This window comes from Aythya ferina (assembly GCF_964211825.1).
Source record: "Aythya ferina genome assembly, chromosome: 11".
Classification (NCBI taxonomy): Eukaryota; Metazoa; Chordata; class Aves; order Anseriformes; family Anatidae; genus Aythya; species Aythya ferina.
In genome coordinates, this window is record NC_140307.1 from 17,372,301 (window position 1) to 17,397,395 (window position 25,095).

At 41.2% G+C, this 25,095-nt stretch overlaps 1 protein-coding gene across 3 annotated transcripts in view; it reads left to right on the top strand.

Annotated features, from left to right (window-relative positions):
* MYO1E (myosin IE) overlaps positions 1-25,095 on the top strand; it is a 92,110-nt gene that overhangs the window by 1,264 nt on the left and 65,751 nt on the right. The window contains exons 1-3 of one of the 3 annotated variants that reach the window (XM_084532862.1): positions 68-141; positions 300-423; positions 1,978-2,077. In XM_084532862.1, coding sequence (XP_084388988.1) covers positions 2,036-2,077 — 42 coding nt within the window. In that variant the 5' untranslated portion in view covers positions 68-141; positions 300-423; positions 1,978-2,035. Of the gene's footprint in view, positions 1-67; positions 142-299; positions 424-1,977; positions 2,078-4,171; positions 4,383-25,095 lie in introns of those variants that run through there. The other 2 variants (XM_084532861.1, XM_084532863.1) reach the window with 2 other exon arrangements.

The window sequence follows — 25,095 nt, forward strand, 5'->3', positions numbered from 1 at the left end:
ACATGCACAGGTGTGGTTTTCACACACCTGGTTTTGGATCCTTGTAAAAGAACTGCTTGGAGTGTTAGTGTTTGCTAGTATAGATATGGCTGCAGGACCTGGGCTTAAAAACAAATTGTTATTTGAAGCAAATTGATTAAGGTTATTTTATTTTAAAAACAGATAACATGTATATTTCCTATTTATATAAAATCCTATTTATTTCCTATTTATATAAACATTTATATTTCCTATTATAGCCTTGCAATTAACGTTAAACTGATGCACAGACTCACTCTCAGCCTGTGTTCTCCCTCCAGGCCTTCACGCTGGTAACAGTGTTGGCCCCAGCGGGCTCTGGGAGGTGTGACGGTCATGCTGAAGTGCTTGTCTGTTCTTACACTTGTCCCTAGGTGTTCATACAGGCTGAAACAGGACGATAAGGTGAGTGATCTTTGGTTTGACCCACGTAGATATTCTTTTCAACTTGTGTTACCAGAAACCATGGCTTTTGTACTTATATTGTTTCCTTGATGTTTCTAATAAAGCAGTACTAAACTGTTGTATTTGATGTAATTGTATCTTCAGTGTAATCGGTAATAAACAGATTTATTTTCTTTAAGGTAAATTCAGATCACTTTCCCTATCAAGGCACAGCAGTATCATTTATATGGACTGCTCTACTGTCTCATTCCTGTGGAGCCCCATTCTGAGTAATCATAGAATTACAGAATGTAGTAATTTAAGTTTGAAGGGACCTCAGGAGGTAATCTGGTCCAACCCCCCCCCTCAAAGCAAGGTTAATATTGATGCTAGATCAGGTTGCTCATCCAAACATAACGTTTTGATCTTAAAAACTTCCATAGGTTTTCAATAAATCTTCTTCTGAGGAAACAAATACAATCCTTGTACTTTTCTTGATGTGATCCCACATAGCTTAACTGAAGCCACAGGAATACAGGAGACAAAACTTCTCGGTTACCAAGTCCTTGTGGAGTTCTTCCAGATCTATAGCAGCCTTGAGAATAACAACATTATTCATATGTTTTGGTTTGCAGTTGGAGAAGAACTCAACACTGTGTATTTGGAGCATCTCAAGTCTGAGGCTTCTCTTAATCAGATCCAGAGTAAAACAGCCACATGAGGAAAAAAAAAAAAAAAAAAAAGAACCTCAGAAAAACAGGGGGTGAAGAAGGCTGTTGACTTTGTTACGGTACATTTACTCCAGTGATATTTTAGATGAACATGTTAGTAAGAATTTTTCCTGAACAGGTATGCTTCTCTAATTAAAGGCCAGCAAAAGGCAGGGAAGGAGGAGACTCTTGTTAGATATAGAGACAGGGAGTAAAAAAGAGTTAAACTGATTGTACTGTCATCCAACGTGGAGATCCTGTCCTAATCATTGATTTCACCACATTTAAAGTCATAAAATTCTGGTTTTGTTTTAGATATATAATTTAATTTCTCCCTGCATTTCACATGAAGAAATTGCTGAATCCTTACTTTGTTTTCTGTAAGTAGGATTCTACATTCACCGCTTGTAACTGCGGGCAGAATGTAACCATCTGCATTTTAGCATTTAGAAAATGTTAAGATTACTGAAGTGTATGTTTATTCTTTGGAAAGCAGATACAGCAAAGATATCTGCATTGAATTTTTAAAATGACCTTAATTTAATACCATTTGCTTTTCTGTGATACAAATCCTTCATCTTTCTAAGAAATACCAGATTGTGTGGTTTTCTAACTGAAAGTATGGTATTTTGTTAAGGGTATTAAGCCTTATTTTAGTGGCCTTCAGGCATTAGTTAAGTGATTAATGAAATGATTGTGATCAACAGAACACAAATATGTGGCTTGGAAAACTTATTCTAAATGTATTTCCTGAGTAAGAGAAAAGCAGTAATGCTTTTTTTTTTTTTTCTTTGCCGCCTGTTTTAGCCAATTAAAAATCAGTCAGGGCAGTGCCTATTTCATTAAAATTTCTAATCTTTTCCAGATTCACTGACTGCTTATAAGAGCTACTTCTTTCTGAAGCCTCAGTACATTTTTTTAGAATGAAGAGCACAGGACGATTGTATTCTGTGTTGTTTCCAGAGGTAAGTGATAGGGTATTTTGGAAGACAATTTAGTCTTTATGCGTTTTAGCACCAGCCTGATTCCTGTTCTGTGCTGGCTCAGTAGACCAGGCTGTGGGTAGGTAGAAACATGTGTGGGTTACCAGCTGCACGATGGAGGAGGCAACAGCTTCTCTCTTTGTGGCACTGACTGGTGCAGTGCAGGCTCCAAACTGCATGATGGCAGAGGCTGTGCTGGATCCATCAGCACTGTGCCTGTAGCCCTGAGACAAGTCCCTTATGCTAAGCCAATCAACTTACTCAGGCACTGAAGTGAAACTTGAGCTTAAATGTCTCCCTGAAGCTTAGCTATAGTGATCAATATCAGGAAGATCAAACACTGCAACTGCTTGCATCCAAAAAATATCCTCAAGATAGTTTTTGATGCTACCACTTCCTTGCATGAAATAGTATTGCTAACCAAACACAACACTGTCAAACAATATATGCATGAATGAGCTTGCTGGAAAAAAATGATGGAAGTTCTTGATGCAGGGAGTTCTTGCATCTTTTCGAATTAGGCCTTTTACAGGTAACCTGTCAATATGAATTTCATGATATAAATGTCACCACTTCTAAATTTTGTGCTTCATTTTAAATGTACACAGATTTCTTTTTTTTTACTCTGCTGGAGCTCCTTAAGATGAAATTGTGAGTTCTGCCTTCCTCAGAGATGACTGTTACTCATGATTAGCTGGAGGAGCTCAGGCATGCACAACATTTAGGCACACCACCACTCACATTGGAAGGGAAATGCCTTCCCCTGCTTCTGAGCATGGATGTTGAATAAGTATCATTCACTTAATATAGTCAGCTTGGGAATTCGATGTTTACCATTAAAATAAGCAGAAGTAAACCACTATGTTTAAAAGCATGAAAAGACTTTATTGTAAATTAGACTGCTTGGTACACACTGTGCAAAGGTTAGCACAGAGGCAGAGCACAGATGCTTTTGGCTCTGAATTTTTTGTTAAAAGTCATCTTGTTGTCCATCTAGACTAGATGGACCCTAGCAGCACATGTAAAATGCAGGGAAGTTGGGACTAGTTTCTCTATTAGCTATGTGGTGCAAATGCTCTTTTTAAATCTTCTTCCACAACCTGAGTTCTCTGTTTTTTTTTCGAGGAGACATTTGTTCTCAGAAAGAGTGGAACGGGTTGCCCAGGGAAGTAGTGGAGTCACTGTCCCTGGGGGTGTTCAAGGAAAGGTTTGACCTGGTGCTTAGGGACACGGTTTAGTGGGTGACCTTGGTGGTAGGGTGATGGTTGGACCAGGTGATCTCAAAGGTCTTTTCCAACCTTAATGACCCTGTGTTTCCTGTGTTTTTCATAGCTTGTTATAAAGTTGTTTGTATGTAGACACATACATGCAAACATATGTGTCTTAGGAAAGCAAACCTAGACATTAAGAAAGACCCAAATCCAAAGTGAATAGAAAAACCTATAAAACCTAGGGAGACTCTGTCGTGTCTGTCCTCTGTATGCTGTGTGGATTCTTACAAGTTCTTGCACTGATTTTTATATTAGACTTACAAATTTCTGTAACGTTTCCATTTTCAAATGAAATGTTAGGCAAATTGTTTCTGTCCTCGTACAGTGCAACCGCTGCTGCCTTCTGTTGGGAATCGAAGCGTGGAGCTCTGTTCCTGCTCGCTTCCCCGATGTGCTTTTGTTTTAATGGCAGTCGCAGATCACGTCTACCACACGGCTCCTCTCCCAGTCCCCTTCCCCTCACGCCGATACCGGTTGTGTCTGAGCAATCCGACAAGGACGTGCCCGGAGAGGGGCCGGGCGAACGGCGGGGCCGAGGCCTGAAGCGGGAGGAGGGAGAGAGGGAGGCCGCGGGTCGGGCGGCCGGGTCACGGCCCCGGGTCCCCGCTCGTCCCCTCACGGGGCTCGGTCCCGGAGCCGCCGCTGCCCCTTGGGCGGGCCGGGAGCGGGCGCTGGGGCGGGGGCGGGATTCCCTGCGGGCAGGGCGGGCGGCGATTGGCTGCGCCGCGGAGACTTCGCCATTTATGGGCACGGCCCCGCGCGGGGCAGCCGCTGCTCCCCGCCGCCAGCGCCCGCCCGGCCCGGCCCAGCCCAGCCCAGCCCAGCCCGTCCCGTCCCGTCCCGGCGGCGGGCCCGGAGCTGCGCGCGCGGGAGGGGAGGGGAGGGGAGGGGAGGGGAGGGGAGGGCAGAGGGGGAGGGCGGGCTCGCTGCTGCCGCCGCCCGCCCCCTGCCTCCTGCGGCCGGGCCGGCGCTCAGCGGAGCCGCGGGCAGCGCAGCAGCGCGGAGCAGCCGCGATGGTAGGCGCGGGGCCGGGGGGCGGCGGGGCGAGGGGCTGGGGCTGGGGTCGCCCCCGCGAGGGGCCGGGGGGAGCGCGGCGGCCGCACCTGAGGCGGGGCCGGCGGCGGCTTCGTCCCGCGGCACCGGGAGCGTGCCCGGGGGTGACGCGGCCGTGCGGGGCCGGAGGGCGCCCCCCGAGCCCTGCCCCGAGCACAGCGCCCGCGGGGCTGCCTCGCCGGGAGGCAGAGCTGAGGGGCGGCGGGGGCCAGGGTTCCGCCAGGTGCCTCAAACCGGCCTCCGGTAACTCAGGGAGCGACCTTTGCTCCTCGGCGCGTTACCTCGCGGATACCTGTGGTGCCTGTGGTGCCTGCGGACTTCCTGGTAGGAGCCGGGTGTCGTGCTCCGGGTTATCGCGTCGCTGATGAGCCGTCCAGGCAGGTAGGAGCCGCAGCACGGGTCACGCAGAGACGTCTGCCTGCTGGCACTGCGCTGGGATCAGCCTGTCTGCAGCACAGCTGCGGCGGGGGCCAACAATTCCCCTCCGAGGAAGGGCTTTAATCAAGGCGCAGCTCTCATAAATGCATGCAAATAATTGGTAACACACTCAACAAATGTTACTTTATCAAGCTGAGAGAGTTAGTTTAGATATCTTCTAATTAGAAGATATTCTCTTCTAGGAACTACACAGGCAGTTTTTGCCTGGCTCGTGAACAGTACTTTTATGGTTCTCCCTAAGCAATCATTACAATCAGGCCAGAAAAGATTGATGTTTTTAAAAGCACTGCTTTTTCTAAGACCTATACCCAGACGATTGTTTGATAATCCATTAGCAGGTGGTGTTTTATAATGTAGCTGGCAGAGGGACTGTCTGACAGGATTTCTAATGGCTGCTTACGATCATGACTCACGCTGCTGTCCTGTAACTTTGCACTCTTTTCTGTGCTGTATGAAAAAGTAATAATAATGTTGTTTCCTTTATTTTTGCCTTGACAGTTTTGATTTGTGTGGGGGGGGAAGAAGTCACCACTGACACCAGTGGCAGGTTCACATGCTGATTTTCAGGTAGTTTGATGTAGCAGAGAGCATGAAGGTGGTGACCCCAGGGCAAACGTTCCTTCTCTTTCAGCCTCTGCCACTGCGCATTGCCCTCCTTGGGGCTGCTGGCAAGACTGCAGCTCTATGCAACTTAGCGATGTGCATGCACTTTTTTGCTGGTTTATTTTTAAGCCAGGTCAATATCTATATCCGGTTAACAGCGTGGTTTCGGGAGGAGTTCTGCAGTCATGGAATGGGTGAGCATTTTTGTGGCCGTACACTGCAGTATGACGTGGGAATGAGAAAGAATGGGGCAAAACTGTGTTAAAGCTGACAGCGTTAAGGATCATTGATGATGGTTGGGATTTTTATCTTGAAACGCGTTCCTTTTGTTTATTTTTTACTTTTTTATAATTTTTTAAATTCAGAATCATAGAATGGCTTGGGTTGGAAGGGATCTTAAAGATCACCCGGTTGTAGCTCCCTGCTATGGGCAGGGACACCTCTCACCTGCCCAAAGCCCCATCCAGGCCTTGAGCACTGCCACAGTTGGGGCAGCCACAGCTTCTGCGTGCAGCCTGGGCCAGTGCCTCACCGCCCTCTGAGTGAAGAAGCCAGAGCTTCTGATGATTTAGCTGCAACTTCAAAAATCTGTATTATGCTAAGCATGAAGTTGTCCCAGTTTGGTCATGGACTAGATCCTTAATATTTGGGAAACCTCCCAACAAAACTCAGCTGAAACTTTCTTGAAATGGCACATAAGATCAGGTGAACTTTCTGCAGCTTTTGCTTTTATGCTATGAATTTGAAATTATTTTCACTTGACTGTCACAGTGCAATTAGATAATTCATGCTGTTGCATTGGAGGGCCTACCAGAAGATATGTTACCTCGAGTTGCATGGAGAATCTGAATTGTGCTACAGAAATATATTTTTTTTTAAGTCCTGTCATAATGTGTTTTAAGGTCTGATCTTAAACCTTGCACTTAAAAGTAGTTCTGTGGCTTTCAATGATGGATTATTCCCATGAGTACTGCCACCTGGCTCTGGCTTTCTCAAGGGTAAGATGTTGGACACTAATGAGATAACATAATACTGTTGGTAAGGCATAAACTGCTACCATGGTTATGTAAAACATCCCAACGGCAGCTGATCAGTGATCAGCTTGGCTTGCTGTTGTACGATCTGTTATACATTAATTTTACTGAAGTTTAGTACCAATTTGTTACCTGTTACCACTTTGTCACTGAGGAGAATGAAAAGGGAGGGCTTTTCTCCAAGAGAAAGCAGGTTCAACAGCATCTGGAGTATCTTTGAGCAGAAGATAGCAAAATCAAGCCAGGGTTTTCAATTTCACTCATGTCAAGCAAAAAAACATGTGTTCACATGTTGCCTTTAATCAGCTTTTCAATACAAGCATTTTGCTGTTGTGCTGCAGTCAGAATGTGCGTTCTCTGGGCATGTTTGGTGGCTTCCTGTTTCCACCTCTTCAACAAAGGTGGAAGGAGAACTGGTTGATTTTTTTTTTTTAAAGTTTTCTCTGTACAGAAGTTCAACATAACTTGATACGAGTAGAGGTCAGGTGTTTATAGCTCAATCCAGCAAGATGCTGGGGAGGTCTTGGTTACATGTAGTGCTCGTGAAAGTCTGCAGAAATGAAAATGACTCAATTACACTGCGTGGACTTGCTAGGCTTTAGGATTTGGTCCTAAAAGAGCTTGTGTGATGTTAACTGGGACCTTATACTGTCTTAAGCCACCTTCCTGTAAGAAATTCACAGGCAAGACACGGATGCTTAGAAGGGTGCTTTTCTGTCTGGTGCTGCAGACAGTAGCATAAGCTCAAACCTTGCTCTCTGCCAAAAGTGGAATAGTAGAGACAGTAACAGCATGTGCTTTGCATTATGACTAGAGGTGCATTCATGGAAAAATCTTCCAGCTATATGGTGTTCCTGTCTGGGAGATACATAAAATATAGTAACACAGTAGCGTGTTCAATAGCAAAACTGGTGATTCATACTTGGTGTGTTACATCGAGTGCATGCTTTTCTCTGCCTCTTTCTAGTCTAGACCTTTGGAGTGGTTTATGGATATACTGTGGATGTTAGAGCACTTTTCAGACAACATTAATGTAGGTGGAACATTGCCCAAATGCGGCTTTTGCAGCTGATTGAAAACTGAACGTGTAACTATATACGTACATACATCCTAAACATTTTCCTCATAAGTCTTTTACTTTCCAGAATTACTTTTTTTTTTTTTTTTTCCTGTCCGTGCATAACTACCTTATAGTAAAGGAAATGGGGTGAGAACACCGTTAGTACTTTGTAACTAAGCTCTTTACAGTCACTTTGTTTAACTTGAAGTATGAGGTAACTTGTCCTTGTCTTACTGCTTAGTCTTTAAACCTTGCTGCATAAGAGTGAGGGGAAAGGTGAAACAATCTTTTCAGAGCTGTTGTGACAGTTGGCCGGTGAAAGGTTGTCAAGCTGAACTCATCAGCTCCCAAAAGGTTCTTGGTAAAATCTTAGCAGTTACTTGAAACATTAAGTAGTTGCACATCTCTTCCGAGAATTTTCTCAGCTACTCTTGTGATGACTTTAAATATTTAATTTTCTTTCAGCAATACCAATTTGATTTCTTCCCAGCTTCTAGGAGTTAAAAGATGGTGTAAAAATGACATTGATTTAAAAGATCATGCATTGCCTTATCCAAGCCACAGCTCAGAACGAAGTTTTTTGTGTTTTTCTATTCCCAGTGTCAGCATAAGGAATCAGAAATGCCTGTGTGTTTAGGTTTGGCATTTAATACAGTATGCATGTATTACTAGTGTATATATAATGAACATGTAAATAAACATCTTTGGAGCTACAAAAGAATCCTTTATAGCAGTAAAACCTAATTAGTTTCAGTTGTTGCATCTGATGAGGAAGGGAATAGAAAGGTAAAAGGTAATCTTGCTTGCAAAGTTGCTGGTTCTTGTAGTTGCTTTGCCAAGGAGCTTGGGTAACCCTAAGCATGATGCTACTGTGGTTAATTTCAAGGGTTCTGACATAAACTGCTGTAGTTGTGCTGGTGAGATGAGCCTGTGACCTGGCTTACTGTGTCAGCTTATTAGTTGTCAGATTTTTTGCTTACCCCTCGGTTCTGGTTGCTGCCACAACACGTGGCTTATAAATGACAAATCTGCTTTTATTTTTTTTGAACCTGGACTGTAGATCTAGATGGTGTGCTGCTACTGGGAAGTGTTAAAGGCTCTGCTAAAGGGGATTTTGTTCCTAATTAAAACGGTTGTTCTGGGAGTTAACAGCTCAGAACTAGAGGGAGAAAATCAAAGCAGCAGTTCTGAGAACTGTGAAGAGTGAGTATGTTTGTTTTACAAAACTAAGTATTTGAAAAATAGGCCAGTCCCTCTGCAAACAGAAATCATGGGCACAGGCTTTGACAAGAAAGCCATGGCTTGTGCTATTGTTAGCTTTCTGAATGAAGCTGCTTTGTACTATCTAATCAAAGTCTTATCTTGAATATATGCAACAGGGCTTTACATCAGCATGGAAGGCTAAAAACCCTGTGGGGAAAATCATGTAAAGTTTCTTAGACTTTTATCTGATGGACGTCAGTCACTTCCCCACTACCCTGATGTCAGAACAGCTTCTTGGCAGACCGATGCTAGTCACAAGCAAATAACCAGCATTGTTATTACCCCTGTGGAGAAGTGTCTTTTATTGCTTGGGAGTGGAGAAGTATTATAGATATGTGGGCTGCTCAGTCATTTCTGCAACCAAAAGGCTCTGTTAGCTGTTGTAGGTTGTTTGGCTTCAATTGTTTTCACTACATGGGCATAAAGGTATTTGTAAATATCTGAGAAACATGAGAGTAAACGAGAATTTTCTCCTTATCTTAAGATCTAAACCAAGTCTCTTTCACAGATGAGTTGTTCAGGCCTTGACCTCACCTAATCGTTGGGACCCTTGTGCAAGCTCCCCAGGCTCCCGGGGGCTGGGCTGTGAGGAGCTCTGTGCCTTCAGTCGTGCCTCCCCGTGCTCCTCAGCCCATCCTGCTCCCTTCTGCGTGTGCCCTGGGCTGCCGATGGCTGACCTGCCCAGGAAGTGCGGCTGTTGCTCACCTCCTGACTCACCCTCAGCTTCCAGCTCTCCTGTCCTCCACCTACTGACTTCCTCCCCTTCTCCTGCCCCCGACCTCTTCGAATACGCAAATACCCTTGGGGAGACCAGGTGTGCAGTCATGTCCTGGCAGGGCGGGGAATCCCTCTGCTCTGCTTCTCTAAGCTATTGCTACAGGTGGGAAGAGGTTTCTTACCTAGGGTAACGCATTTCTGCATGCTGAACCTCACCCGTGTTATTAGCCCGTGTAACAAAATGCACCTCAGCCAGGTGTGTACCTAGCCAGGGGGTGACTGCTCCATGTACCACAGCAGCTACATCTAAGCTCAGGATTAATGGAAATAGCCTAGCAAGGGGAGTGGTCGAGTATCCATTTCCAAAGACAGAGGCATTTAATTGCCATTAAAACCATCAGTGGGTTGAGTTCGTCAACTGTCCGCTTGTTTAAAAGCTTTTACTTGAAACTGCAGTTGTGCTTTTGAGCAGAGGCAGGGGAGGGCTGACACGGTTGGTGCTGACAGTGGGTGTTGGGGTCTGGAGCAGGACTCAGGGGTTCCCAGGCTCGGCAGCAGTGCTGCTTGCTGGAAGGAGCACTTAAGAGGGACTGTGCTAGTCTGAGGAATTGCCTGCTGACATAATTAAACAAATTCAACAACTAAACGAACGTTAAAGCTAAGTACAGCAGTTAGCAGGTCTTCAGCGTGCTTCGTGCTTCTGGCAGTGTAGAAAGGACTGTGAAAGGGTGGGGACTCGGCTTTCTTGTCAGCTGGGTGATTCTTCAGCTGCCAGAAATGTCTCGGGTGAAAGCTGCTTCTGTCTGTCGGGGAGCAACGCAAAAGGTGACAGCACACCCCCCGGGGTGGGATGATAGCTATATATTTATTTAGCTGACTTCAGCAAAAAAAAAAAAAAAAAAAAAAAGGAACATAAATACTTTAAACAAAAACATGTGATTCTAAAAGCTACTTTGATGCTTTGTTCAGCAGTCTGAAGTCTAAATAAAGTTTTTTGGCACTCTTCAGACAGGGCTAGCAGCTTTGTAGTGACTGGCTGCACTTGTTCCTGAGCAGGAAGTGTGGGGATTTTTTTTCTTTGCCAGCTCAGAACCACTCACTGAATCACCTTCGTCAGCTGAGCCAGCTGAGCATGAGTCCGCAACCAGTTCTCTGTCAGCCTTGTCTAATTTAAGTGTTGAAGAAACGTTCAAGTCTGAACAGTGCAGCCTGATATCACTTATAAACTATGGCATCTACGCTCTGGCAAATGTTCTTAACGCTCAGGATTTTAAATCTTTCATGCTCATGTCTTATGAAATAACATGCTGCCAGATGTTTGATCCAGCACCTAGGACGGTCTCCTGTTTTCAATCTGACATTCCACTGCATTTGTGAGGCTTTACATTCTAGGCAGTTTACCATTTCTTGCTGTTATTTTTGTACTGATTTATATCTTCTCCTGTGCTTTGAGTTGTATATTACTAATAACATAAATACGGAAGATGGAAATTGGGGCTCTTTGTCAGTAATACATTTGAATTGCCAAGCAGTAGTCAAGAATTTCTCTTTTTTTTTTTTTTTTTTTCCTGTCTTGAAGGATACAAGTCTGTACAATGCTGAAGTGCTTCCAAATCTGCTTTTGCAGTTAACCCTTAACTATTTGTTACTCCTAATTCTAGAGAAACACGCTAATACAAAGTTTATTTTTATTTCTTATAACAAAAAATGCTACCAAGTCCATCAGGTTGCAATCCCTGTGCACTGATAGCTCTTCTGGTATGAAAGTACTCTGTGTGAGGTGGGTTGGTAGAAAGAGTCCAAGGATAAAAGGTTGTCCTATGTATTGTAAATATTTATGTGTATTTACATAATTCTGTTAATCGGTTTTTGAGCTGTTGTAATTCTCCAACATGCACTGAATGCCTTTTGATTGCTCAGTTTTTGGAATACTGATTGCAGATGTTTTGGTGATATGCTGATATACTTAACTTGCTAAGAGAAAGCAGTGTTCTTAAGCTGCATTGGAGGAGTACTCTTTTATTAAACCTAATCTTAATGGCCATTTCATGGTACTCAAAGACAAGTGCATGGTCAGAGTACTTGTGTTTTCTCTCAGTATGAGAAGAATTTTATTTGTCTGTTTGCCTGTTGTGAAAGAATCTGTTTTCCTATACTGCACCCCGATTGTATTCCAGATATAGCTAAAGAAAGGGCAAATATGCAAATAAGTGCTTGAGGAGTCACGTTTCAGTACAGGTATATTTAAATGGGCAGTTTCAAATTTGATGAGATTTGTTCTAGAAAGGATATAAAGCTACAAAGCGATGCGTTCTTGCTTTCTGAGCAGAGGTACTAGTGGTCTACACAGTCTGAATTATGAAATAGTTCTACACTATCTAATAATTGCAAAAATTCATGTTTAATTACCTCTATCTTTTTGGCACTTGTAAATTGCCTTCTGAATATGGATCAGGAGATCTGATGTTTTTTCCAGGAGCTAGTGATAGAACTAGATTGTCTAGGGAACAAACTAATTAATCACAGGACTCTATCAGGATTAGATTATTGTATCATTTTTTGTTCTGTAATCTTTGATTCTTGATACTACAGTTTTTATGGAAGTAAGTTATAGACTAGATGCAGTATTCTTGTCAAGAAACTGCTGATGTTTTCTGCCGTAATTTGAATTAAAATTTTGGATAGTGTGGAAACTGACGTATATTATTTTGTTACATATAGCTCCTATACTACAGACCATATAACATTCTGCTGCAACTGTTATGTAAACTTTTGTTCCTGAATTGCTTTAATTCATGTAAACAGATATTTGATTTTACCAGTTAGAAAGCAAAAGTAGTTCCACTAAGTACAGAACTACTTCAGCTAGATTTCCACCCCTGCACCTTCTCAAAAACTAGGCCTTATGCACAGTCGTGTTTCTAGGACCTGATGCTGTTTTGTTGGTAGTTCCCAAAGCCTTTTTCAGTGCTTCCCCTCAACTTTAAATATACACTGGGAATTACTATATTGGTCAATAATTACTAGATTCAGCAAACCAAAGATTGCTACAAAACCATTCTGGTCTTTGCAGTGGAAAAGTCAAAATAACTTGTTAGGGTAGGACAGTTTGGCTCCTGGCTGTTCTGTGTGATACCTGCACGACTCGAACAGGCTGCAGGAAGGTGACTTCTTGTAGCTGACCGGCCTGGGTGGGGAGGGGGAATCATGAGCCTGCTGCGATGTAGTAGTTCCTTAAACCTGCTGAGATGGTTGTGACAGAAGTGCCAGAAATATATAAATTGGGTCAAAGTCTATCCTTAATGGCCTCCGTGTTGTTAGCCCTTCACTCGCTCTGCAATGGCCATTGGCTCTGCGAGACATCTTGTCCCCCTTCCTGAGGTGCCCGAGAGCTCCAAATCACAGATGCTTAGAGCCTGCCTGCTCTAGCTGCAGCGGTAAGGGGTGGCATTAGTGCACAGTGTTTGCGTGAGGAGAAAACAGTGTTTTTTTCCAGCTAAGCAGCAGAACACAGTGGGCCCCTCGGGGTTCATATTTGATGGTCAGCATTAAGTTCTGCTTGCAGTGGTTGAAGGCAAAGTCCCTGTGGAAACGGCCTCAGGACACCGTAAGGATCCACGTCCCCCACGTCCCGTTCTGTTTGTGATCCTATTCATGGGAATGGAGTATCAGCAAATAGTCTTGACTCTTCAAGTTGTATTTGCAATAACTTCCATAGACTGTGCTCTTTGTTGTGGGTTGTGTGGGTGTATTGTTTTTTAGGCCTGAATTAGGCTTGACATGGCTATGAAGAAGAGAAATGATCTGAAGCGTTGCTTGTGTCAAGTGGAGGTTCTGGTGTGACATTGCATATTTCTACGCAGGTCTCATTCAGGATTTAGCCTTTAACAATCAGAAACTTGACTTCCATGTAAAGCAGAGTTGTATGTGGAGGGAGGCAAGGTGACTTCATTGTAACAGAGGCCACTGCTTTTGCTTTTGGGCCACTCGTCTTCGTCTTGGCATTGGGTTGCAACCACAGAGGTCAAGAAGTGATTGCTTTCAGATGAGAGGATAGGGATGGGTCTTCCTTGGAGCAAGTCCTACCTACCTACCCAAGTGAAAAAAAGACCTGACAGTGCTTGAGTATCCAATATGTGAAACTCAGGGTGTATGTTGAGTCCCTTGAAGTCAGATAACTGCTTCTAGGAATTAAAATGTTAGTCTGGTGTCTTAAACTGCTTGTAGATATGTCTGTAACTGTCACTCCTGTCTGACAGCACTGTGTAAGCACTTACATCTGTATGAAAAGAACTAGATCCAACGTACTGGAGAAAATTTGCCCAGTTTGGTATTTGCTTTAAATAGCAATTAAATCAGCATATATGATGCTTGTTAGATAATGAAACTAAAATGTGATACAATAGCAATAGTTATGGCTTTAAAAAAATGTACATACAATAACAAAGGTTTGTTGGCTCTAGCTTGAGGCTGCTGTCAAACAGACAGGAACGTGCACCCAGAGCTCAGCACAGTCCTCGCTGGCATTGGTCTCAGGAAAACATTAGTTGAACAAAGTACTTGAACCTATTGCAAGTGCTTAAACGGTGCACAACATTTCATGTAGATAGTACTACTGTTAACTAAACAGTTTTAATACTGAAAGAATATTTAGGTTACCAATTTGTAACGTCAGTTACCCAGCTGACTTTTCCAGAAGTCTTAGAGATATTCACGAGTACTACTCTTTAAAGCTTTTATAGTGGTAAATAGGCATTAAAAGCCCTGGAACTAGAAATCCTGAAATACCAGCACACCCAGTCCACAGAGACCCAATCTCAATTTGCAAAAAAAGTTCATGACCAACAGTGGTTTCTTCCTGCAGTTTACTTTGTGTTTTTATTCTTGGCTCATTCTAGGAACACTTGAGAGGAAATGAGCAGTGGGTGCTTATTCCCGTATTTGGTATCACTCTAGACAAAATGAATATCCTTCTTCCATTGAGAAACAGTGTTTCTGAAAAATCCAGCCCTCCAGTGACATCCGTGGGTTGATCTTAACAGGGTCACGTCAGGCTTATTTTCATTGTAGCTGCATACGGGGCAGGGAGTTAGGGTGATGCTAAGCAGTCAGGTATCACTAGTAGAGTGAAGTGGATTAAGATAAATGTTTGCATCTTTTGCAACAGTAGAAGCTTGTGTTTACATAGTTACAAGCCCTTGTTCTACAAGGGAATTTGTCTTAGAATTAGGCATTAATAGAGATATATTTAAAATTATGTTAAACAGAATTGGAATTAGTGGATGTTATAAAATACAGTGAAATAAACGTTCAACTTTTAACTGCTGATGGTGGAAGAGGAAAGAATAAATAGAAGATAAACGTCAGCTACATCTCCTAACTTATTACTTGTTTTTTGTTTTTTGTTTTTTTTTTTTTCTTGATGTGTACTCGAATGGGTTCATGTTATCTGCTGTGTTCCAAGTACAGATCTGGGGTTGGGGGGAACTCCAGTCCTAAACCTGGTTTCTTAATCAGGCACTAATTAAAAATAAAATAGAATGAAGCAAATACACTGTATTCCAGAAGAACATTTTAATCACTAGACACATACTCCCTGCTTCCTGCTGCTATCATGGGCGGCTTTACCTGCTCCCATGCAACTCATTAATAAAAATACAACTAATTCTGTGACAGCATACTTTGATTTTTAGTTTAGGAGTCCTGAGCTTGACCTGCTCTTGTTAAGTGTTGCAATCGGTACTTAGACTAACTAAAATTCAGCTGCATGCGTCAGACTAACCAAAATTAAACTGTTATGGATACATTCTTCAGAGAACTAAAAATGACCAGTTCTGGATAAGGAAGGAATGTCTGAAACCCACCCAGAAAAGCAGCACACAGTACAGAGCTCTCAAAATGAGCCCTGTCTCAGTGACATAGGATAAGTCTATAAACTTATCCTAACTATTTGTCAGTCCTCAAAGTTTCTTTTGTGGAAAGGAATTTTAGTGCTGTTTATTCTGAAAACAATCTTAACTATGTGAAAGAACACAAATGCTGAAGCAAGTATATTTGGGCAGTGTTGACAGTACAACTTGTACCGCTGGGTGTATAGGCAGATACCTCATAAACTTGCTTCAGTCACTAAGGATGTTCTGATGAATCCGGAGGTGGTAGCCTGTATGTGATAGAGAAGCATGTTACCACAATTAATGAATTAATCATAGATAGCTATTTAGTCTGACACACCTTGAGAGTGTTCACCTACTGAAACCTGGTTTTCTTTTGTTCAGATAATTTCTTAATGATACAGGCGGAGGCATTTTTGTACATGAGGTCATTAGGTAGCTTGACTCTTTCAGTCTTTTCTGTCCTTAGACCAGAATGCATTTAAAATTGAACAAGGAGTTAGCAGGCCTACCCTGCTACTATACAGGATGATGTCTGTGTAGCTCGAACACTGAAGTAGTGTGTAGTCTTTACTCACTGCTCTGGCTGAGTAACCTTGTGCCTGGAGGTTAAATAACAGCAACAACTGCAGGCCGATACTACTGTTTTTTCCAGTTAGATCACACAAATTGTTATTGAAGAAAGAAGCTTATGATATTTTTCTGCATGGATTTAATTACCACTAGTCCTATTCATCAAAACATGTGTGAATGCTTTACTGCTTAGGTAGCTAATAGGCACTTAGTAAGCAACTGAAACTGTTGGCAGCTCTGATGCAGAATTCTTGCCTCTTTTGTTTTGAGGGTTTGTGAGCTTTCAGTAGCTGGAGTTCTCTGCCCACTAACTTCTCAGTTCTATTATCCTCTTCATAGCCGCCTCCTTGACAGTACTTTGGCAGGCTTTTTCTTCTAGGATGTTTTTTTTTACAAGCAAATACAAGGGTTGCCAGTCTCTGCCCGTACAGGGAAACAGGCAAAAACTGAATGGCTCCCCAAAGAAACATGAGGTTCCTCAAGCCCTGCAGAACACCTATCAATAGCTGCTCTTCCTGGTGTCTATAAATCATTTTTTTTCTGTGGCTGGAGTCCAGCCTGGGACTGTAAGGGACAAATCAAGTTGAACTGCTTATATCAGCTTCATTGCAACCTGCCTGTTGCAGTTTGTGCTGGATCCCTGATACTCAGGAGCAGTTAAATAGCTGGTAATTTAGTGTGGTGGAAAAGACTTCAATTAAAAATACTAATGGTAACTTTCAACTCTTCCAGAATTCACTTACGAATTTGGAGAGCTTGTCTTCCTCACCTCTTCAAAATGTAGCCACAGAGTCAGGAACTGGGGTATTAACTCCCTCTTGTCAGGTAGCTATAAGGTCATGAGTTCTGCATTTGAAGTGGCCAGTCATTTGGGAGGGAGGATATCCAGTTTGATTTCAAAATAATTTTCCATGAGGACCACAGTTAGATCTTAAAGTTAGAACTCAACTTATTTCTTCCACACACCCCCCTCTCCAGGTCTTTGAAAATGTTTCGTCATTGTGCTCTGTACAGATGCAGGGTAGCAGACTATAAACCACTAATCCCGGTGCTGTGCTCTCAAAGTGCAGGTGTACACACAGGAAAAGAAAAAACAAAGGGGAAGCTAATATCATCTGATTACCAAAACAAAAAAGCATCAATTCAGTAGCTAAAATTATGTTCAAGCTGGTAACAGGATATGGTGAACAATGAAGAATGTGTTTTTTTTTTTTTTAAAGTTCTGTCGTTAAATGTGTCCTTTTAGGGCTTGTTTTGCATTTAGTTTAGGCCAATAGAAATTTGTTGGGGGTGCAGGGCTGGAAATCTAGCTCACTTAAGTGAACCCATTTAACTTTCTTGGCATGATATCTTGATTAGAAGCTTAGTTGTTAATTTTTAATTGGGATTTTTGACAATTTGGGATTATACTCAAGACCTGAAATTGAGTAAAAGGCTTCTTTAGGTCAGTTGAGACACGTCTTAACAGGATATCAGAACTGGTAGGTGGGGGGGAGTACTTTCTATTTTCTATTGCAGCTGTAATAAAATATACAATTTTTCGTAATTCCTGTTCCTGCCTTCCAGTCTAGTGTGATGATGTACAAGAACCTTACTGTGAAGTACCAGAGCTGCGCACACTGCTTCTCTGGATGTTGTTTTGTTCTGGTGCTGTGCTAATAATTACTAGGGAATATAGCTAGGGGACATATTCCTAATGGCTGCCACAGCCTCTGTGTTGTGGAGCTTTTAGGATCTTAAATAACCTGCAGCGCGTGAGAGGACTGGGGTCCTGTGCTGGCTCTGACAGCCAGTGTATCCAAACCACACTGCTTTCTCTCACGGGAGGTATGACTTGGTCTGCAGTAGTCTGAGTGGCAGACCCTCCCTTCTCAAATAAGAAAGGGAATAATGGGATTAAATGTAAGAGGGAATGGCAAAATGGTCTGGGCTAGAGAGATGGTGGGAGCCTAGTTTGATCCAGGTAAACTGTGTCCAGCCCCGCTGTCAAGTTCTCCTCCTTCAGTGCCACCTTAACACTCTTTCCATCTGGTTATGAGCCTTCAGTGTTGCTGATGGAACTGGTTTAGTCTAACACCTGTAAATCTAACCTCATGTAGGAAACTTGTGCTTGTCCCCTGTCCTATTGATCAGCCTGAATGTGTGGTCGTAATGCTAATTCCGTGACTTCTCTGATTTGTCTTCCACAACTTTCCCTTTCACATCTTTTACTTCTAGCAAGCCTTTACACACATCTTCCTGTGTTCTGCTGCAAATCCCACAGGACATGTCCCACTTTATTATAGGCTTTGTGTGATTTTTGGATTTGTCTTAAATGTTATCTGTAATCGTGTATAATGCGATGTGTAAGTTACACCTTTACTAGGAGTTCCAAACAGGTTTAACCTTACTCAGTCAATAGTTCTTAAATGGTGTGTGCAAACACTGGAGCTTTTTTCTGTTTCCTTTTTAAAAGGTTTTTATATAGTGCATACTAAAGGAACACTTACAATAAAACACATGGTATAAAGGCAGTTTTATTTTGTACTTTGCAATAAAGTGGTGGAGATGAAAATGGATGTACAATTATATCCATTCACAAAGCTGGTTATATGAATAGGTCCTATTATTACTTCTGCCTTCATTCTGAAATGTCTTTACAATAGATTAAAATGAAAACGCTTACTTTGTCCTGTGCTAGCACTAAGTTGACAAAACACCACTGCTAAGATCTCTGATACAGGAATCTATGGAGTAGTTGATGTTAGATATTGCCTGTATGCCACAGACCACGCTTTTGTATTAACAGATGATATGGGAAAGCCTTCCATAATGCTAGCACAAAAAGGCTATTCCTGTACAACTTAAAGTAAAACTCTTTTTTAAAGCTGCTGGAAATGCAGTATCTAAAAGCAATACAACTACTTTAGGGCTGGACTCCAGAGCAAATAAATCTGTTCCTGCAAAATGTTCCACTGCACCTTGAATCACTGCAAATAATTTAAACCTCTCTAACAAGCTGAAAGATCTTTTCCCCTTCGATGGCCCTTCTGTACCTCCAGTGGGCCATTTCTGACTCATCCATGACTAAATTACTGGTGTAGCTCTCTGTAGAATCCCGGGCTTCACCTGATGCTCTCCCATGCAAATGCTAGGTAAACCCAGCCTTGCTGAACATTACAAGATTTGACAGGAGCAAACTCCAAAGCAAGATAGCTGCAGGCTGCCTCCTGTACTTTTGTACTGTGAATTGGTGGAAATAAAATGATTCTGGCAGTCAGACGTTGCGGAAGGAGTATGCAGAAGCACATCTGTGTATCTAATGGTTTACTTCTTTAATCTCCAGATTTTAAGTAGTGCTTTCATTAATTGGATGAGGCATGCTTAGCTGCACAGCATACTTCATACTTAATATGAACAAACATGACATTTTGTTGGAGAAGGAAAAATGCAGAGGAGGGCTGTGTTGGTTAAAGATCATGTGCCTGATGTACAGCGTATGTTTCCTCTATTGCTTCATAGAGGACACGGAGAACTGTGCATGTAAAGGAACCTTGCAGAAAGCAAGATTTCCTCAAGTGTTATACTTCAAATAGACCAAATCATGTAAAAGCATCAGCATGTGGGTGAGCATGTGAATCCCAAACCGACGTCACCAAATGATCACACTCACAGCTTCAAATCCCAGTTTATTTGCTGGAACAGTTGATGTATTCCGTAACTCGTACCTTTACCTTTTCTATTACGTGCTTTAAGTCCTGTGACAGGATAGCGTGCTACCCTCAAGTGACATACGGCCCACTCCATCTGACCGCATGCCTGTGTCCAGTAGTGTTAGCAGTAGTGGGAGATGGCAGAGTGGCTGTGAGCTGTGTGCTCTTGCCCAAATTCAATCCTAGTGTACAGGTACAATAATATGAGGAGATATATGTATGGTGGTTAAAACCCAGCATTTCTTCATTAAATTAAAGTGAAATCAATAGACATCAGAAATGATAATGAGATTTAATAGTGCCATGCATGAAACACTTAATAGGGAGTTGTGAAGTGAGTTGTTCATCTACATAGGTCAGAACTTAACTAAATGAGGCATTCCAGTGCTCACAGGTTTTAGATACACATTACTGCATTTAAATGCAATATGACCTACAGAAGATTCATTTTATCATTTACAATACAACAGTCTAGAAATTATACTGAAGAACACTTTGTGCTAGCTTGTCTCTTTTTGTACTGAAAAATTTGAACAACAACAAAAGCATAGGTTTTCCTTAATTGTGAATATATTAACAATATAGTGAGTCTGAAATACTAAAAGCTATGTTCTTACAATAGTAAAAATAAAAAAAAAAAAATCAGATTTGTTCAGTTGCTGTAGTTACAGCCTTTATACCCTTGCTTATTAAAAAAAAAAAAAAAAAAAAAGTGTAGACACATAAAAGGTTTACCATGCAGGATATTTGAAGATCCAATTCTATGATCAACAAAATGACTTTCACTTTAGAGCGATAGACTAAATGGGATCTGTAACTTCAGTTTTTAGCTAGTTCTCTGAAATGTGCACACATGGCTGAAACCTTATGATTTGTGGATGAGGTCTTCCCTTTATTTTCCTTTGGAGCACTGCCTATAAGAATGGATAGGGTACTTCAGTATTGTCTTTACTTCCAGTCCTTCAAGGACAAACTTTCATAATTCACCTGAATATTTTTCTTGTAAGCAAGGTGAGGATAGTTTTCTTTAAGTTAAAAAAAAAAAAAAAAAAAAAAAGACTAAGTAGCAAAATAGGTTGACAAGTTATTACAAATACCTGGATGTTTCATGGTTCTTTGTTCTTTTTTAATTATGTGTACATAATTAGAATAATTGTTTCTTCAATTGCCTCAATGAGCTTCAGTACTTTAGCTGTTGCATAATTTATGTTAAAGTTTGTTTACGTGCTGTTAATGACACCAGAAAGAACCTCAAGCAACTGTTTAAAAAAATAAATAAAATTACCACCTTCCTTTATTCACCTCTGGTTAATAACATTTAAATTCAAAATGTCTTGGCAAAATGTGCTTATGTGAAGACTAGGCACTATGCCTAGCCCTAACACTGTGTTATGAGGCCCTCCAAATCTTCCCCCCCTTTCAAAATTGTTTTTATTCTATGGACAAATGTTCTGACACATTTTGTTTCCAGTCTTCTTTTTTTTTTTTTTTTTTTTAAGGGTTCTTTTCTTTATTTTCAGGGTTGTGTGGATGCTATCACCAAGTACAAGCAGCCTCACTCCAAAATGAGCTATGCTGGAGTGTTCTGTTAGTTTTGTTTATAGAGACTGAAGAGGGGTGTCCGTCTCTGTCCTTAGGAAACTGTCTGAGCACTGACTTCTTCAGACTGTGCTGAAGTGATGGTTAGCATAGTATCAAGGAATAGCTTGCTTTTTTTGTAAAATAGTTACCAAATCCAGTGTCTGACAGTGTTCATAAAGAAATGTTTGTGATTAGACAGAGGAAGAAAACACACTTGAAGTTACAGGGAACCCCTTGTTAGCAATCTCATAACCAGATTTTTTTCAAAGGAAGAAAACCAGATTTTTATGGATGTAGACTTGTAAACGTAGAAGCACATACTCCATCAGTGCCTTGGCATCTTCTCATGTGTTTTCAGACACCATAGGTCAATGCTCCAAAAGTTCATGGCATTGAATTAAATTCTGGATTTTCGTAAGAATCTTACATAATAATAGGATTGTGGAATTTAGGGGAAACACTGAATATGCAGTAGTAGAGAACAGGCAGGAGTTGTGGTCTGTAGTCAACTGCAGCGTCTTTGTTGCTCTATCTTAACTTCCTGAAGTAGCAGAAACACCAGTCTGTTGCTTAACCAGGGCTTGGAGCTGCCTGCTCACCTGAACCCTCCTCAAGAACCAGATGTGCTATGGACACATCTGCTTTGCAAACCAGAGGTCAGCTCAGGCACTCACAGAGAAAAAGGGTCAAAACCAGGCAACTGTGTAGTGGCAGAGTTAGAGGTTGTTCTCTGACAGTCTGAAGATGGAGTAAAGCTCTTCATGCATTCCAGTGACTGAAGCCCTGATAACGGATCTGCAGGTTTGGTATTATTCACAGACTAATAGAGCACGTTGAACCCTTAAAGTCAGCATCAGGGGGGGTCTGTAGAAAAGTGTCTATATTTCTTAAGAAGTTTCTTTTAGGTATGGTTTCTGGGATGCTCTCCAACATCTAGTATTCATTCTCCTTTGTTTCTCGGTTCAATTTGTGTCCTAGTGTTTCTATCTCAGGTGTGAGGAGTACAAAGAAACTAGTGTGGAAAGGAGAAATACAGTGGAAAGGTTTGTTAAAGTTCCTGATAGACCTGTGCAGAGTAAGTGGAAATCACTTATGTTTAATGGATACCTAGTAACCAAATAGCTCTCCCTGTCCATCTGCATGCCTTACTTGCATGATGATGGAGCACATGCACGGCTGAGGTATATGTGGCAGAATGCACTCTTACTACTACAGCTACTGGTGTTGTATTTGGGTCAAATTCTTAGCACACCACTTTAAAAGGTATTTGTTTTCAGCAAGGTAGAGTCAAAGGCAGCATTTATGTCACAGCTGAAAGACCTAAGCCAGTCCTCTGGTCCTTGTGGGGTCAGGAGGAATATATTGTTTAGCAAGCTGGCACACAAACTTAGATCAAATCTACCTTAGTACTTGGTTTTTAAGCAAGAACTTTATTTTAAAAGGCCACAAATCTTGACTTAAATACTTAATGTAGAAAAAACATAAAGCTTTCTTTAAAAGGCTTCAACAGAATGTAATGAATTGAGACATCTAAAAAGCTGAAAGCAAATAAAAAGGTAACCTGAGCATTTATTTCATGTCTAGGTTGTGTGAAGGTTGGGGGGGAGGGAAGAGTACTCATCTAACAGCTATCTCTTGTGAATGAATGCTGAACTTAGATGGAAAGTCAATATTACAACTAGACTTTTGCTGCTGAGTACTGTGTGAAATTCAGCTGGTCTTAGTTTACATTTCCAATGACTTTTTCCTTCTTTTTGGTTTGTTTAGTTTATGTGGGTTTTAATTTGGACTTCAGTTTGAATAAGCCTAAAAGTTAAAAGCGCTGTACATCCCAGGCTTTTAAGTTTAATATGAATTCATGTTTAAGTCCAGCAAGCTGAGGTCTTCGGACAGTTAATATCTGAAATTTAAGTGTTTTCTTGATTATTCTCAAATTCGGAAACCTCAGTGAAAGTAACTTGTGATTTAGCTTGAATTTTACCTGTTCTGAGTTTCCATTGTGAAGTTAAAGGTAAGATGCCAAATTGTTGGCATTAAGATACCGTTAAGAAACATAAACAAGTAGTTGATAAATTGTGTTTTAAAATCATACAAAAGAGTTCTTTGAAGACAGTAAGATTAATTTGGTTAGGGATACAGATGGTAATGATGAAGAAGGGAACAATGTAGAATGTGAAATCATGCTGAATACAGATTTGCATCAATACAGTGGGGGGGGGGGCAATTTATTTGGATTGGGTTTCAATTTTTGGATGCTTTACATCCTTTTCACTGTTCTTGAGTGTTCAAATAGAACAAACTTTCAGTTAAATGATGTATCCTCAACAAAGAAAATGTTAATAATTTTCTCACAGGAAGCCAGGGTCAGACGTGGATATGGAAACAATAAAGGGGACAGGAATATGCAGTATCACTCTGCTCCACTTCAGAGATGTTTTTAAATAAAATTTGAGCAACTTACCTGTATTGGTATGCAACATTTCTTTCTTCAAAGCTAAGTAGCTTTCTGTTCAGTTTCCCATTAAAAGAATTACTTTGAAACTGATAGATATTTATGATGCTGATAGTGAATTACAAGTCATAACAGATGTTTAATTTTGGTGTTTTACATGTTTCTGCAAAATTGGTGATAAAGCTACTGACTTTGTGAAACAACAAGCTTTTAGAAGTCATTTAAAAACCCACTGGAATATATTCAGAGCTTGTCTGGCTGGCATCTCTGCTTAAAACATAATTATGCCAGTACAACATCTGCAAGACTGAATCTAATATGTATTCTGATAGTACCAGTTTCCTCTAGCAGATATATGAAGAAAGCTGGTTTACAAATGGAATCAGTTGTCAACACATCTGGTAAAAGCCTATAGCTATGGAGGTAGCTGGATGTCTGAACTAGCTTTCTGTTAGTTTTCTTGCTTCAGTAATTTAAATGCTAAATATCTCCATGAAACATTCCAGCATTTAAAAAGACCCACACTCCCTCCTCCCCAAATAAACAACCGACCAACCAACCAAAAAAGAAAGAAAAAACAGAGAAAAAGCTTGGGGAGCAGAATAGCTCTTTGTGTGAGAAGATCTCTGGTAGACTAATAGGAACTGTCATTTGACCTACCAAGTAAACTCTGCACACAGTTCATAAAACGGAGACACTGCGATTTCCGGGATCATACATACGTGTTGTTGCAACCTACGTAATAACTATGAAGACCCAATCACCCAGCTGTAAAAGGTTTTATTAAAGGAAGTATCTGGCCCCAAAATTTTTAATTCAGCTCCTAACCCTGGTGTTCCACTGGAGTAGAATGAATTCTTTGTATTCTGAATGCATTTCTCTGCTTCCATCTTTCTGGGACATAAGCTTTCCTGGCAGAATGATACGAGGTACGTAGCCAATGGAGATCATGTATATTCATTTTTAGCTTTATTTTTCTCAGTGCCTTATGAATTATTATGCAAATGTGAAAGTCTGTAGAGTGGATATAAAAGCTTAATGAACACTACAGTAAATAATTCAAAGCAGGGGATCTGACAGAAAGAAGATATGACAGCCTTATGAAGTCTTAAGCAGGCTGCATTATTTGGAAAAGTGTTCAAAGAATAGCATGCTTTTCATGTTGACTAGGAAAACACTAATAAAAGCCAGTGAAATAAAAACAAGGTATTAAAACAAGCTAAGTGTTCTATAAAACCAAAATATTACTTGCTGTTTTTTATGTACTTTCTTCCTGAAGCTGCTCTTACCACAGAGTTGACTGAATAAACAAAAATATTTTAGAAAATTAGTGTAATGGCAAATACTAACTTTCCGTATGAATAATGGGTAT